Source organism: Carex rostrata, chromosome 31, assembly GCF_964058835.1.
Source record: "Carex rostrata chromosome 31, lpCarRost1.2, whole genome shotgun sequence".
NCBI classification, from domain to species: Eukaryota; Viridiplantae; Streptophyta; class Magnoliopsida; order Poales; family Cyperaceae; genus Carex; species Carex rostrata.
This window is the reverse complement of record NC_135948.1, coordinates 5821714-5839736: the sequence shown is the minus strand read 5'-3', so window position 1 is coordinate 5839736 and position 18023 is coordinate 5821714. Positions and strand designations below refer to the sequence as shown.

At 30.5% G+C, this 18023-nt stretch overlaps 1 protein-coding gene and 1 pseudogene across 1 annotated transcript; one reads left to right on the top strand and one right to left on the bottom strand.

The window, feature by feature from the left end:
• Nucleotides 1-8199: 8199 nt before the first annotated feature.
• Nucleotides 8200-9428, top strand: LOC144547625 (BTB/POZ and MATH domain-containing protein 2 pseudogene; annotated as a pseudogene).
• Nucleotides 9429-10879: 1451 nt separating this feature from the next.
• Nucleotides 10880-12878, bottom strand: LOC144547264 (inorganic pyrophosphatase 2-like). The gene is made up of 3 exons (XM_078295864.1): nucleotides 12643-12878; nucleotides 12006-12329; nucleotides 10880-11455 (listed from the first exon to the last, which is right to left on the bottom strand). The coding sequence occupies exons 1-3, from the start codon at nucleotides 12778-12780 to the stop codon at nucleotides 11105-11107; spliced, it is 813 nt and encodes a 270-aa protein (XP_078151990.1). The 5' UTR covers nucleotides 12781-12878; the 3' UTR covers nucleotides 10880-11104.
• Nucleotides 12879-18023: the final 5145 nt, after the last annotated feature.

Below are 18023 nucleotides of genomic sequence, written 5' to 3'. Positions count from 1 at the left end.
AGGACAATCTGGAATGTCCATTCCGTGTTACGATTCGCACGGGATCTCAACTAGATGACTCAGGACTCAGGAGATCATTCATTTCTGCTTTTTCGATCACAATTTTTTCAGTACATAGGACGTTTTGTGTAATTGAATAGTTTTTTTTTTTTTTTAAATATTATTGAGAATTTGTTAGAGGCTACCAAATCATTGTCTTGAAGCAAGGGCTCCAAACAATGCAAAGCAAACGAAAAAAGAAAAATACAAGGGTTGTAGAAATCCTATCTCTGGCGGGGAAAAAGAATATACGGCGAATTTTATATATGCCCCTGAATTTGTTTGAAATTATTGTATCTCCCCTTCTAAATTTCATAATATCATATTTACCCCTCTGAATATAAAAAACTTCAAAATTGCTCAAATTTATTGTCTTTTCTATTAAAACTCATTTTAAATTTATAAACTTCTCATTTTTTTTCTTTATTGAAAAATAAAATTATGCAGTATATTTTGTCTTTTAATTGGTTGGTTTTAGAAGGCAAGTAATTTATTTTGAATAGTGCAATCAAATAATGTGGATCCTTCTTAAAGAATTATATACGAATGCAATAAATTATAGGATATATAAGTTCCATGTGCGGATATATCATACATTCGGATTGGGTTATCGGATAATAGAGATATCAATTGAAAGCCCTAATTACCATTCATAATTAAAGTCACAAATGTTGGTCAATTGTTTCTGGAAGAAAAATATAATGTACAACTTGCAATTCGTTGATCATATATAATTTAGAGGAAATTTGATCAAGATAAGTGTGGTTGTTTTTGCAAGAATACGTGATTTTATTTAGTTATCTTCAAATTTTTTTAACATCAATAAATATTTTGGATATATAATATATTTTACGTACTAGTGTTTTAGTTAGTTGCTTGCTAAAATACGCATGAATATATATATGATGAGGGATCCAATTACACTATTTTATGGTGACACATTTTGACACCATATTTTTATAAGTTATTTTTGTGATTTCAAAATTCAAATAGTCGATCCGAACCGTTCAACGTGATGTGCATGTTAAAATGTGCTTGGAGACCAAATTTTATATTTTTTTAGAATTTATTACTATTTATTTCAAAAAATTTAAAATTGTTGTTTTTCAATGGTCCAAAATTGCCTGAAAACAACAATTTTGTACACATCTTAATAAATACTAGAAAAATTCCAAAAATATAAAATTTGGTCTCCAAGCACATTTTAATATGAAGATTATGTTGAACGGTTTGGATTATCTATTTGGATTTTAAAATCACAAAAATGACCGAATTTTTTATTAATATCCAAATTTAATATTAAATTTAAAAAATATCCAGTTAGGGTGTGTTTTTCAAAATCTACCCATTCCGGAAATTTTTTTTTCTGGAAATGGCTTCTAAAACCAAAATTTTTTTTTCCGGAAACAGAGTGAATTTTTGGAAATTTTTTTTCCGAAATTGCATTGATTTCGTTTATAAAATCTGCGGAGTATTGTCGCTTTCACAGAGCGTCTTCTCTCACAGTAAGTTATTATATTATTATTTTATTTTAATTTATTTTAATTTATTTAATTTATGTTAAATTTAATTATTTTAAATTTATTTAAAGTTAATTATTTAATTTGAATGATTTAAATTATTTCGAGTTATTTAAATATAATTTATTTATAATTTATAATTTAATTAATTTGTAATTTAAATTTAATTTATTTATAATTTAAATTTAATTTACTTATAATTTATAATTTACAATTTAAATTTAATTTACTTATAATTTACAATTTAGAATTTTAATTTAATTTATTTATATTTTAAATTTAATTTATTTATAATTGTAATTTCTTTTATTTATAATTTTAATTTCATTTATTTATAATTTAAATTTAATTTGTTTATAATTTAAATTTAGAAGTATTTAATTTGTAATTCTGAAATAATTTTGATTAATTCTGAAATGATTTAGAATTGTTTTAGGAACTTTTTGCTTTTCAGATTCCTTACGGAGCTCTGACTGTCAGATCAATCAGTTTTCGATTGAGGTAATTTTATTTTTTTTATGTTATTTATATTTTAATTTAATTTATAATTAATTACTTGATCCCAAAATATTTTTTTATTTTTTATAATATTGGCCAGAAAATTTAGAATTGTTTACAACCTTCCAAAATGGTTTATAATAATTTAAAAAATTCCAATATAGTTTAGAATATTGCCCTATTAATTTATGAAATTCCAATATAGTTTAGAATATTGCCCTATTAATTTATGAAATTCCAAAATAGTGTAGAATAATTATTGAAAATTGTCTAGAATATTTTTATTAATGACAACATAATTTGTAATTACTTATATGCTTTTATTTTTGAAATTGCCAGACCAATCGAAATTAAAAATGACAACTATTTGTGTGAAAATTTATATTGGAGGGGAAATCCAATACAATGATCATGGGGTCTATTACAGTACCCGAGCTAAATACTCATTACCACTAACTGTGAACCACAGTTTTGATTATCTTGTGAATGAGATTTATAAATTAATTGGGTACAATTCTAGCCATGCAAATCTAGAAATCCAGGCCAGGTTTAACATGTCCACCGATGGCCAACATGACTACCAATTAGTACCGGTAATGAACCAACAATCATTCGAAATGATTTTAGGAATTGTGTCTTCTTTTCCACAAAGGTATATGTAGAATTGGAACCGAACTATACCAGTCATATACCTGAACCTCGATCCCGACCCAGTACCAGTCGGAATGTTGTGGATCTCGGACATACCTAACCGTCAATTTTAAAATGTGAGTACATTATTGAAAATATCAAATACGAATAGGGTTGTAATAAAAAAATACTAACCATTTCAATTGTTCGTTGTTCGCATCTGCTGGTAATTTTTTGAAGCGCTCACGGACAGCTTTTTTGGCGATAAGCATGTCGTAGGTATCATTTCCCCTCTTCTTGATGAACCCCTTCACTTCATTATCTTTTACGCCCAGCAACTCATACAGTCAGCCTTGAAAACTCGCCGAGTTTGTAAATCCCGTTACCGGCTCCCCCGTAATAGGCAAACCCCAGAGACAACTCACATCCTCCAGAGTAACTGTAATATATTTGACTTGTCAGTAAGGAATAAAAAAAATATATATTTAAATTAGTTAATACCTGTCATCTCTCCGAATGGAAGATGAAAAGTGTGCGTCTCCTGACGCCACCCCTCGACAAGCCCATGAATGAGGGCCGCATCGAGGGCGATATCAGGCAATGTCGCGAGCTGATATAAGCCCATTTGAATTAAAAATGGTGCGTATCTCTCATTATACTCGCATTTGTGTCGATAATGTCTCACGGTTAAAATCTCTTTACTCTAAAATAAGAAAAAAATTAATTACAATATTTATTTTATTACTTACAGAGTTATAAAAAACGAAATAAGGAAATGTTTACCTCCTTAGACGCCTCAGATATCCTGTGATTACCGTGAACTATCCACAACAGGGGGTTAAATCTATGCTTAAGTACTGGGTCTGTCATACTACAAAATTCGAACAATATTGTAAATCACCTTAAATTTTTTCAAATTATTATACATAATTTTGCTATTTTCTAAATTATTCTACACCATTTTGGTATTTTCTAAATCATTGTACAGCATTTTCTAAATTATTCTAGACTATTTTGGTATTTTTTAAATTATTCTACACCATTTCGGTAATTTCTAAACAATTCTATACTATTTCGGTATTTTCTAAATTATTCTACACCATTTGGTATTTTCTAAATTATTCTACACCATTTAGAAATTTTCTAAATTATTCTACGCTATTTTGGTATTTTCTAAATTAATCAGACAATATTCTAAACCATTAAAATGAACTAATTAATTATATTTTAAATTAAAATTAAAAAAATACAAATGTAAAAACCTGAATCGCAGATCCGATCGATCAGACAATCAGAGCTCCGAAAGGGACCCGAAAGGAAAAAAGATTCCTAAAAAAAAATTAAATTAATCGAACAATTTTCTATATTACTAAGGTAATTTTCTACACCATTTGGTATTTTTTAAATTATTCTATACCATTTCAGTAATTTCTAAATAATTCTAGACTATTTCGGTATTTTCTAAATTATTCTACACTATTTTGGTATTTTCTAAATTATTCTACACTATTTTGGTATTTTTATAAATTATTATACACTATTTTGGTATTTTTCTAAATTAATCTACACCATTTCGGTATTTTCTAAATTATTCTACACCATTTCGGTATTTTCTAAATTATTCTACACTATTTCGGTATTTTCTAAATTATTTTACACCATTTTAGTATTTTCTAAATTATTTGGACATTATTTTAAACCATTTAAAATAAAATAAATTAAATTAATTAAATTAATCAAATTAAAAAAAAATTACCTTTTAAAAACGGTGAAAATTTCGGATGGGTGATGGGGACGGGTATGTTGTAAAGGGACGGGGGCGTTTTGTAGGCCAGGTCTGTTTCCGGAAAAAAAAATTCCGGAATGGGTAGATTTTGAAAAACACACCCCAGTTGGATATTTTTTTAAATTTAATATTAAATTTGGATATTAATAAAAAATTCGGCAAAAATAACTTATAAAAATATGGTGTCAAGATGTGTCACCATAAATGGTGTAATTGGATCCCTCTCTCTCTCTCTCTCTATATATATATATATATAGGACTTGGCTACGGTGCTATGGGTAGCTAAGAGGCCTCCCGTGCTACGGCTCAATATTCGACTTTTCAAAATTCTAACGGTCGATTCGAACCGTTCATCTTGTTCTCCATATTAATATGTGCTTGGAGACCAAATTTTACATTTTTTGGAAATTTTTTACTATTTTTTTAGATTTATTGAAAATCGCTATTTTTCAGACAAATCTGGACTATAAAAAACAGCGATATTTAATAAATCTAAAAAAATAGTAAAAAATTTCCAAAAAATGTAAAATTTGGTCTCCAAGCACATATTAATATGGAGAACAAGATGAACAGTTCGGATCGACCGTTAGAATTTTGAAAAGTCGAATATTGAGCCGTAGCACGGGAGGCCTCTTAGCTACCCATAGCATATTAGCCAAATCCTATGTATATATATATAGAGAGTTGGGCTACAGTGCTTCGCGAAGTAAAGCGAGCGTTTTACTTCACACTCATATTTTGCGTTTTTAAAGTTCAAAACGTTGATCCAAACCGTTCAAGTTGATCTCCATATTAAATTGTGCTACTGAAAACAACGGTTTTCAAACCAGCTGAATAAATAGTAAAAAAATTCCAAAAAATGTAAAATTTGGTCTCCAAGTATATTATAGTATAGATTAAACATCTAACGGTTTGGATTTGTTTTTTGGACATCACAAAATAAAAAAAAAAGGCGGTAGCATCGTCGGCAGAAATGTTGCCGGTAGCAAATTAGCCACAGCCTATATATATATATATATATAGAGAGAGAGAGAGAGAGAGAGAGAGAGAGAGAGAGAGATGGGCTACTGTGCATTGCAATGTATAGCCTTCTTTATACATTGGACTATAAATCACGTGATTCAAAATCCAAATAACCAATCCAAACTGTTCATCTTGTTGTTTATATTAATATGTGTTTGGAGACCAAATTTTACATTTTTTAGAATTTTTTTACTATTTTTTTAGATTTATTGAAAATTGCTGTTTTTTTATGGTCCAGATTTATCAAAAAACAGCAATTTTCAATAAATCTAAAAAAATAGTAAAAAAATTCTAAAAAATGTAAAATTTGGTCTCCAAACACATATTAATATGGACAACAAAATGAATGGTTTGGATCGGTTATTTGGACTTTGAATCACGTGATTTATTGTTCAATGTACAAAGAAGGCTATACATTGCAATGCACTATATCCCATCTCTCTCTCTCTCTATATATATATACCCTCATATGCTTATGGAAGTAGAGTAGCCAACCTCTATATATATATTATAGTTGATCATTTTGTTGCTTCATATACATACTGAATTAGATGTTAATTTGAAAATATTAGGTATAATACAAGAAGTATTAGGTATATTTTTTGGTGTTAATACTGAATTATATCTTTGTTTTTTTTTTGTTCAATACCAAGATGGATATTGATATGAACGATGGTTCAGGACATGATAATACAATAAGTATTAGGTATAATGTTAGGTGTTTATTGATATTCAAGAAAATATTTATTATTGTTTCTGACATGATAATACATTGATTTGATTAATCATTATTTGTTGACAAGTTAAAAAAAATAAAAGTATTCATTTTTGTATCAACAAGTATTTATCTATGTACTATAAAATATTCATCTAATCTATTTAAGACATAGATGTTTTATTGAAACTTGCAATTAAAATATTTAAAAATAAATGTTTATATGTTTATTGATGTTCAAAAAATATTTACCAATGTTTTTGATAATTATTTATTATTATATCTGTCAAATATTTATCATTGTTTTTGACATGACGATACATTGATTTGATTAAGCATAACTTGTTGGCAAGTTCAATACTACAGTATTCATTTTTGTCTCCTCATGTATTTATCTCTGATTCAATGTAGCACGAATCTCATAATAGTTCAAGCAACTTTTCGAATTGCAGCAAAAAACTATTCGCATTCCATGTATACACATTAATACTAATTTATGTAGTAGTAAATACTTCGCGGCCCAAGTCTATGTTGGCCCATGAAAAAAATTTATCAGAGTGACCCATGAAGTTTGGCCCATGATGGACTTTTATCTGCTTACATAACTGATGGACTTCTATCTACTTACCTAAATAGAGAAAAAAAAAAAAAAAAAATTGTGCGGACATAACTGATGGACTTTTATCTGCTTACCTAAATAGATTTCATTGTTTAATACTTATACATTTCAGATAAATACTTTAATACTTCATTAATAATAATCGTCTTTTATTAACGATTTAGTGGTTTCCTCATGACCATTATGGATGTTAATGCAGAAATAAATGCAGAAGTTGTTATCAGGATCATTTATAAAACTTAGCTTGAAATATATATGTAGTCGTTTTTTCATTCGCTTCGCATACATGATTATTTATCAATCCGGAATGACTTAGCATCAAATTTTCGTGTTTGGTAGCATATATGTTTCCCATATCATTCCTATATAATGCAGTATAATATTTATGTTTTTGTTTTTTTAGTAAGAACAAGAGTCATGCTACTATTTGATTAATCGCAATTGGTTACATTGTTTAAGGATTTAAAGATTAAATCCTTGGTGTATTTACAAACGAGTAAGGAAAATGAAAATAAAAAAACAAAACAAAAAGTATGTTTTGTAACGTGTGAATGATGCTAATTGCTTTGTATTTTGGGATGAACATAAAATTTTCTCATATTGGATATCGCTCTAAATTAAGTGGTTCTTTATGTAGATAACTATTAGCATATATTTATAGTAATTTGAAGCTTGTAGTAGAAATATTTTATTTAATTAGTTTAGTATTTCCTGCGCCTAATATATCATTCTATTATTGTCGTGTTAGACATGAAATTGGATTAATAAAACAATCTAGTGCTATGTATGGTGTAAGACATTCAATTCCACCTATTTTTCTTTCTTTTAACCGAGACTTGGGTGGTTATTCTCTCTATTCTCTGATAATCCCCAAATTGACGTGCCGTGACACCTCCTAGTTCGCATACTCTCTGTTGTCCTTCCTCCAACTATCCTTGCATCACCATCGTGTACTAGGTACGTAATCGTGTCAATTTCATTCATCATTTTCGTTTTGATTGTTAATTGGTGGTACCTCCAATTTAACCACTTACTGGTGTTATTGCCAGTATCTCTCAGTTCTAGATTATTTTCGTTAACTTATAAGTTGATATGTTTATGATATGTTTATTATGATCCTTTACGTGCAGTATCGCATTATGTAGTTCAATTGAGAAGTTTTCTTTAATGAGTAAACAAAGAAAACGTACAAAGTCTGCGGATAAATTGTAATTACACTTATCTGGAAGAGCATTAATTTCCACCAGTATTATATCGGATTCATCTACTATTTTTTTTTAGATAGACCTCAAGTTGAATTGCATATTTTCTGTTTGGAATTAACAGAAGTTGTGTTAAACAACTTTTTTCTACTACTTGTAGAGTTCACACAGAATGTCTACCACTGAAAATGCATCGCATGCTAAAACAGCCTCGACTAGAGTTATAGAGACCGAGACGGGTACACATGATTTCACAATCACCAACTTTTCTTTGGGAGAGGTTATAAGTGATAATAATGAAGGTCTCAGGTCCAGCACATTTAGCGTTGGAGGTTACAAGTGGGCAATCAAGGTGTGTTCATTTACTTGGAACAGCCGGGATGGGTATCTCACCATCTTGCTCATGCCTGAGAAGACAACCTCTGGCGTGAAGGGACGATCAATCATTTCTATTCTCGACAAGAGCCAGAACCTATCCAAGCATAGTTTCACAATGGGACCAGACATAATTAAAGTTAACGATAAATCTTATGGTCGGGTGAGTATCGTCAAGAAAGAGTTGGAAACATCAAAGTGTCTTGTGAATGATTGTCTAACAATAAGATGTACTCTAACAGTTTTTAAATCTTCATACATGCAAAACACCAAGCGTTGCTGCGGCACTATTTTGCCTCCATCCGTACTGCACATGCATCTTGGCGATTTCTTGGATAGTGGTGAAGGCACAGATGTCACCTTTGATGTTGATGGAGAAATCTTTCATGCTCACAGAATTGTGCTCGCAGCACAATCACCCATTTTTAAGGCCGAACTTTTCGGGCCCATGAAGGAAGCTATGTCAGGAATTATTGCCATAAAGGATGTGAAGGCCCCGGTATTTAAAGCAATGCTTCATTTCCTATATCGGGGCTGTCTGTTGGAGTCTGAGCTGCTAGGAGTTAATACACAGGAAGATTCAGTTTTTTTAGCCGAGCACTTGCTCGTAGCAGCTGACCGTTATGGATTGGACATGCTAAGGCTGCTCTGTGAGGATAAATTGTGCAATTCAATCAATATAGAAAATGTGACGACCATTTTGGTTTTAGCAGAGCAGCACAACTTCTCTCAGTTGAAAGGAGCATGTCTCAAACTTTTGGCAAGTCCTGAAGTGCTCCTTGCTGTGGTGACCACCGTTGGATTCCAATATCTGATTAAGACCTGTCCTTGGATTCTTAAGGAGCTTCCGATTCAGAAAAAAAGAAAAATGTAACAATTAATGTTTCCTTAATTAAATTAAGTCAATGGTAGTTAATTAGTATTAGCACTTTCTCCCTTCTAACGGAGTTCAGTATTAATGTTACTGCATTGCTGGAATAGCTGGGCCTTGCTGGTTTGTTTAGAAGTTGAAATTGAGCGCATGTACTTCTCTCTCGATTGTGCAATGAGCCTCTCATTTATCCAAATTGACATAATTTTTCATTTGTGTTCTTTTCTTTGACGAAATTTCCTTTGTAAGGAACTAAATTATTTTCACCATGTGGAAAAGATTTGATGGCATTTCAGAAAACAGAAAATCCAGTCAGCTGTCGAAGATGTAGTCAATAGTCAAGTTATGGTTCTAATTAAGTGGTTCTTTATTTAGATAACTATAATAGTATATTTATTTGAAGTTTGAAGCTATTAGTACATTTTTTTTAGTTTAGTTTTTCCTGCGCCTAATTATAATATACATATCATTCTATTGTTATCGTGTTAGACATGCAATTGGATTAATAAAACAGATCTAATACTATGGTGTAAGACATGTAATTCGAACAATAAAACCTTCTAAATTGAGTTTAATTATCTTCCTTTCTCCAATCACAGTTTGACATCATTGAGCTTGATAGTTGCAAATCTTCTTTATGGAATTTTTTTTTTTTTACTACATTCTTCAATTTGCTGATATTGGAATAATTTCATATTACGGGGGAATAATATACCTGATAATTCCTGTACTTCAAAATTGGATAGCTTGAAAAAAAATTTGATAAGGATTTGTTCATATAACGTCTGAAATGCGAGATAAATTAATTGCCTAGGATATCCAATGATGTAATTGCAATTGAGGTATTGTTGTGTTACTTGACAATTTATACCACAGCAATGTAAATATTTTTTTAATGAAATCTTATTATTAGGTGATTACCTATTAATTCTAAAAAAAAACAATATAGACCATATTAGCTAATCATGAATGCTATTTTTAAATCTTTGCCAGCGTATTATTTTATGAATATATATATATAGAGAGAGAGAGAGAGATGGGCTATGGTGCATTGCAATGCATGGAGAGGTTTGTGCATTGGACCATAAATCTAAAATTCAAAATTCAAATGGCTGATCCAAACCGTTCATTTTGTTCTCCATATTAATATGTGCTTGGAGACCAAATTTTACATTTTTTTGAATTTTTTTTACTATTTATTAATTATTTTACAAAATTGTTGATCCAACGGTGGCTTAACAAAACAGTAAAATCAGAAGCCACCGTTGGATCAACAATTTTGTAAAATACTTAATAAATAGTAAAAAAAATTCAGAAAAATGTAAAATTTGGTCTCCAAGCACATATTAATATGGAGAACAAGATGAACGGTTGGATCGGTCATTTGGATTTTGAATTTTAGATTTATGGTCCAATGCACAAAACCCTTCATGCATTGCAATGCACCATAGCCCATCTCTCTCTCTCTATATATAGAAATTACTAAACTTTAGGAGGAAGGAAAGCAACACAAAAAAAAAAAAAAAATTGCAAACAGTGTGAATCCACATTTTTTTCAGTTAAGTATCATCTTCTTAGATTAAAAAAAAAAATGACAAAAATTTTGTGTCAATATTCTCATGCTTCTCATCAAGCTTCACCAACAAATCCGAGGTATATTCCTCTTCAAATCCTAATCTACACATTCCATAATTCAGTACATAGGATAGCGCGTGGTCATGGACCACTGTTGACTTAGTCAAACTCTGGCCAATTCATGTCCAAGAAAAAGAAAAAGAAAAAGAAAAATTGTTCTCAATAAAACTTCTTTTCTCAGTCAATTATATTCAATTAGGAACCCTAACAGCAAGGTGCCCAAGACCACCATTCTGAGACAATGGAATACTTCCAAACTTACAATCGGCCGCCAATGCACTACTTTCGACCACCCGGTGAATGAGTTGAAGCAGCGTTTTCGCCTGGTCTTCTCCATACAACCACTCGTGCACCTCGGCTTTCAGAAGGTGTGGGTTGCTGTTTATCAATTCCCACAAAGGATAGTTTTTCCTCGGCATAACAAAGTCCAATTCACCGAGGCGAAGGGACGGGCAGTAGTCACCCTTGCCATCCCCGAGGTAGATGAAGTGTTTCTTCCCGTCGTTCGAGACGGACGCTTTGATTTTCTCTAGAATTTTGCTCTGTAGAAGATAATAAATTTCAGAATTTGAAAATAATAGTAATTAAAGACAAGGGAGAACTAGATGTTTGAAAAAAAAAAAAAAGTTTTGTTTTATGTTGTAATTGGTAAATTTTAAAATGATTTTCTTAATAAGAAGAATTATTTCGGGTGCTGTTACATGGCAAGTGCATATGTGAACAGCAAGATTTATTTTTTGTTATCAATCTAATTTCTGGTTTCAGAACCTAATTATCTGATTTCTATCTATTTTTGCCAGGTGGCAAGTGCACATGTGAATGACAAAAGGCTAATATGATTTGAAATTTCCTTTTCTTCCACATATGACCACACAACCTAATGTATTATGCACTTCACTAATTTTTCCCCCTTTTCTTTCTCCCCCTAACTAATAATTAGAGCCACTTTCATAAAAAAATATTTATCACACTGGCCTCTATTGTTCAACATCTAACAATTCCATTATTCATTTGGTAACTTTAAAAAAAGAAGTAGCTAAATTCATGATAGAAATTCAAAAAACTTTTTAACATTTAAAAGTTAAACCTCACCTTGCACATGTTAGGCGGGCACAAGTCGCATCCATGGCTCAACTTGTGAAAATCATGGTAGGGAAGAATCCTTAGCTGGCCTTCGCTATCGACAAAGCCTGGATTGGTGTTAATCTCAGTGAAGTACTCCTTGAGGCCATGATGCCTCAGGATAGTTTCAATGAAGAATTGATTAGCATCGCTCACGATACGCAAGTCGCATCCAAGCGCATATGCAGCTTTGATCATGGTTATCACATTCGGGTCGATCGGAGCTCCTTTCAAAGACTCTTCAATCTCTGAGATCGTTATACCGTGCATGTGTAGTGCAGTCATCATCTTATCCTGAAATTGTTTTTTTTTTTTTTTTTTTTTTTTTTAATGTTATATACAGGAATTTATACATGATATAGAAATTATGGTTAGATTTAAAAGTTATTCTTGGTTCATTACGGAAACAAGAGTAAGCAATTACTTATGATCACTGTGTTATTTTGCCAAAATTATGTCGGAACGCCATGAGAAAAAATAGATAACTTTTTTAAGGTAGGGGGGGGATTACAATGTATGGGATTAATGCAATAAAAAAAAATGTTTTTTATGAAACAGATCAAAACAAAGCAGTAAAAAAACTGCATTTATCTCAATGAGAAATTACCATGAGCGAGTTCCATGGCATGGTGGGCAGAAGCTCCTCAAATAGCTCGGTAAAGCCAAGCTCATCAATCACCCAATTATCACTATCGCAATCTATAATCGTCTTGTCGAAATCAAACACCACCACTACACCGGCCATTGTGTTCGAATTGAAGGTTTTTGAAAAATTGGGGGAATTAGCTAGAGTTGAAGAAAAGATTTGAATTTGATTGTTCTTGCTTTGGTGGGAAATGGGGTTTTAGAGGAGGTGTTTAAATAGGAGCCAAAAGAAGATGCCAAGGGAATATTACTCCTTACAGCGCGATATGTGTTTATATTCTCTGTGTCTATTTCTTTATTATATACTACATGCAATTACAAGTTTTGATATATTTGCTGCAACTACACATTGTCCGTACAGATACCGTCACAGAAAATCCAAGTTAAATTAAGATAAGAGAGGTTAGGCTTCATATTGTGAATCCGTATCCTCTCAGTTATCGCAAAGATCACCTCACTTTACGGTTTGAGATTAAATCTTAACCAGTTTGGATTCGGATATTTGTTGGCTTTGAGATTTGTGCCAAGTTAAAAAGAACGGTCTAGGTCGAGTAATTGTAAAAGATTCCCTTATCAGGTATTGGAGAGAATTTATTCTCATATTGTGGGGTTAGTTGTTTAAGCATTAACGGATATAGTGAAAAATATTCGGAGATTATTCGAGATTCTTGTATAGGAAAGAGAGAGGAATAGACGTAACGAGAACAAGCAGCCTTTAGAGTCTAGAGGGTCTAGAGGCCAAGAAAAAGAGATTCGGAGGTCGGAGGAATAAGCTCGAATATTCGTATCGTATTCCAATTTTGGTGGATAACACGCCGGAAACGACTTCTGGAAATCAATGGTTGGAGCAACGGATATATCACATTGTTATACTACGTGTCAAAACTGTGTATTTGAACTACTTCCTCTTGGAGCTTTTTTTTCAGATGGATATAAAAAAATGTAAGGTTAGAAAATTTAGATTTGGTCGTTTTCCTTTTGTAAAGAATTCAACTTGCTCGTCAAATTTCATTCACGTCAAAACAATCCTTGAATTTTAAAATATTTAAAATTAATTTTTATATATCAACAAACGATCCTCAAATTAAAAAAAAAAAATAGTCAATTTATAATTTTATATATGCAACAAACCTATAGTTAGAGTGATTTAATAAAATATATTATCAATAATTAAGATAACATATTCTCAAGTAATCCCTATATCAGAACTAATAAATTAACCTCTAAAGAAAACTGCCAAATTTACATTTTAAAAGCTTAACATTATAAAGTTTCTGCGTCTTATTATAATTTCTCCAAAAGTACTTGCCAATTAGCTATATCTCTATTGATGCTGCCAAAATTAATTACCGTATTTGTTTGAATTGGAATCGTTCAATTTGAATGTTAAAATTATCTCTCTTTAAATTTTTCGCTCCAGATATCGTCAGATAACCAACTCATACTGTGAATTACCTCCGCGGATAAGTGATAACACTCGGTAAAATATGGACTGTTACTATCAGTAATTGCTACTTCGTGTTAATGGAGGTAATGGATATGTCCAGTTTTATAAAAAAAGGAGTCGATGGAGTGTGGTGCTTTGATCCCAGTCCCCAGATGCGGACCACCGTGTAGTTGAAACTTGGAACTTGAAAGGAATCTTAATTAGAATATTCGGTTCGGACGCGAAGAATCTCCCGTGACCAAACTTCTACAGTTGTAAATTAGTTAAGTATTCTATGGACCTGGTATGGTATTTATTAGCCACGAATGGCTAGTGGTCCAAATTCAAGAAAGAAAAAGAAAAACGAATTGGTTTTGTGTTAAAAAATAACATGATATTTGTGATATTGTAATTTCAAGAATAGAAAATGTTAATGAGATTCCATCTGGACAAACATACTTTTTCTCTATTAAACGACCAAGTTAATTTTGGGAATTTAGGAGTTCATCGGCATGCTATTGATTTATTAAAGGGAAAAATATGTTTAGCCAACAAATATGGTAAATGAAATTATTTTCTTATGTTCGAATCCTATTTATTGATGTTTTTTTTAAATGTCTTACTTTAAGACTTTTGTGTGTGTGTGTGTGTGTGTGTGTGTATTAATGATATTTCATATTTACAAACTAACCTTACAAAATAATTATAATTTCAATTGAAAATATATATAATAATGATTAATTTCTTAAAATAGATAAACTAGCATTATATCTAATACATCATTAATTTACAATTAGCTCGTAATGGATTATTGCACTAATGTAAAACTTAATATTGTAAATTACTAATCCACAACTAAAATCAAAATTAATTGTAAGAGTACAAATTTATTAATTGACGGATAATTGGTAAAAAAAAATCATCTCTTACAATTGCAGAATAATTTTCTTGGGAATAAGAAGAAAAAAATTCTCATGTTTATGTGCAACCAAACTTGATTTTCCAGTTATAATTATTTCTCCATGTTTTTTTTAAGCAGAAATTATTCTATAGCTAATGTTGGGTCATACATGTTCGACTTTTTTATGAATTAATCTACATTTCTACTCGTTTTTTTTTTTTATTTCAATTCGAATATTTTTATATTACACATCCTTCCTCGTTAATTTTCTTCTTATTAAAATTTCCCGTTTTTATTCTAAACTTGACCAACTTTTAAATTGGCTTCATATATAGACTGTCAGGATGATTTGAACAAAAATGAAAAGACAAGTGCTATGTTTGAAAAGAGTCTCTTTTTTTTTTTAAAACCGGATAGTAGCTATTAGGATATGTTTGAAAAGAGTCTCAATTACAAAATTAATCTCTCTAATATGAAAATGCACAATTACCGCCAACCGTAAATATATATATATATATATATATAGAGATGGACTATGGTGAATTGCAATGCATGGAGGGTTTGTGCATTAGACCATAAATCTAAAATTAAAAATTCAACTGGCTGATCCAAACCGTTCATCTTGTTCTCCATATTAATATGTGCTTGGAGACCAAATTTTACATTTTTCTGAATTTTTTTACTATTTATTAAGTATTTTACAAAATTGTTGATCCAACGGTGGCTGCTGATTTTACTGTTTTGTTAAGCCACCGTTGGATCAACAATTTTGTAAAATACTTAATAAATAGTAAAAAAAATTCAGAAAAATGTAAAATTTGGTCTCCAAGCACATATTAATATGGAGAACAAGATAAACGGTTTGGATCAGTCATTTGAATTTTTAATTTTAGATTTATGGTCCAATGCACAAACCCCTCCATGCATTGCAATGCACCATAGCCCATCTCTCTCTATATATATAGATAGAGAGAGAGAGAGAGTAAAGCTAGGGTGTGATGTGCTCACCAAGAGAGTTTGGTGATGAGCACAACTCCAAAAGCATATCGGATCGACTTCAAACACCGAATCTAAACCGTTGAAATTCATGTACTTCATGAGTGATGCATGTACACACAAAATTTTAAAAGTTTAGAGTTTATTTGCTACAAAGTCAGGTGATCAAAGGAATGAATCTTTTATAAATTAATTTATAAGTTGTTTTATATATTCAATTTTTGTCATTTCTTTGACCGCTTGATTTTGTAGCAAATAAACTGGAAACTTTCAAAATTTTGTATGTACATGCATCACTCATAAAGTACATGAATTTCAACGGTTTGAATTCAATGTTTGAAGTCGATCCGATATTCTTTTAAAGTTGTGCTCATCCAATTATCTTGGTGAGCACATACACCCTAGCTTTACTCTCTCTCTCTCTATATATATATATATATGAAAATGCAAATGCCGATATCATTATTCATTACCTGTTTGTTTAAGCTGAAGAAAATAATTGGGATTAGTAAGAAAGGAACCTTTGATCAACTAATGTGACGTCAGAGCTGATGATAGATATTAATAAAATCATGTACCATGTTTTTGTAATGCTTAATTACGGACACGTGGTTCTCCTAATAATTCTTTTTTTTTTTTTTTGAAATTTTAGAAGACCTTGTTGACACAATTATTGAATTAATCATGACCTTTAGACCAAATAAATAAGTTGAATTTAACTTCTACACGTCTTAGAGTACGTAGTTGGCAATTGCATCAATTTGTTTGGTAGCTAGGTAAGCCCAAGGGTTTTATGATCAATGGTGCTAATGTATAAAAAGCATGAGCATGAGCATGAGAATTAAATCTTATCATCTTAAAATACAATAATTATTATTATTTTGCGCAACTTCTAACTTTTGTGGGACATATTTCCTACAGAAGCAAATTTATCTATTTTAGCATAATTTGAACCCTTCAATATATGAATATGGTTAAAATGTCTCATTGTTTAATTTCATACTTCAACCATATCTTACATTTTTATCTCTGTTTTTAAAGTTCAAATACTCCGAACCACTCAACATATTTTCTACTTTTTTCATATTAAAATGTACTTAGAGACCAAATTCTCTATTATTATATTTTTTTTTGAAAATATTTTAACTAAAAGAATAGTAAATATTATTCAAATTATATAAAATTTGGATTTCAAACACATTTTAATATGAAGATCACGTTGAACTGTTCGAATCGATTCTTAAAATTTTAAAAACAAAAATAAAAATGTAAAAATATGATTGAAAAATGTCAACCTTACTCTTAATATTATACATTGGCCAATATTTTTTATTCGGCAATAATATTTTATTATGATATTTCGACAAATGTCAAAGCAAATCCTTTGAATTGTGTCTGACAACAATGTTTGCATAAAATAACATTGTTATTCAAAATAGTATTAGAATAAAAGTTATTAAATGTGGTCTAGAAGAGTAAAAAGGTAACACGTTTAATTAATTGCAGTAACATAATTGCGATAATTATCATTTAGTTATTATTTTGAGATTAAAAAATGAGAGTCAAAAGTTTCAACTTTAAACACTTTTTAATTACAGTAGTAGTAAAGATATTTTAGTTGGATTTCAAATATTTGATCTTTTCACACTAAGGATATTGTCTTAATTAGCTACTTAATCAAATATTGATTTGCGTACTTATTATATAATTCTAATTTATATCAATCGAATTAAGGATAACTCTTCTATGCTGAATAAATTTTCTGTTTTGACTTCTATTTAGATTTAATTTGTTTCACGGACCGCCACAAAGTAAATTCATTTTTGAGTTTTGTATATAGTCTGTAGCTGTTTGACATGCAACTAGGTGTCACTGCTGCTTATAGCAACTTGGTAAGACATCTCACTCTCCTGCGGGAGAAGTGGGTTCAATTTCTACCAAAAGTAGAAAAAAATTGTGTGTGTATGGAGCCTACGGGCAATTCTAAAAAAAAAAATGCAACTAAGACAAGTGTCTATGC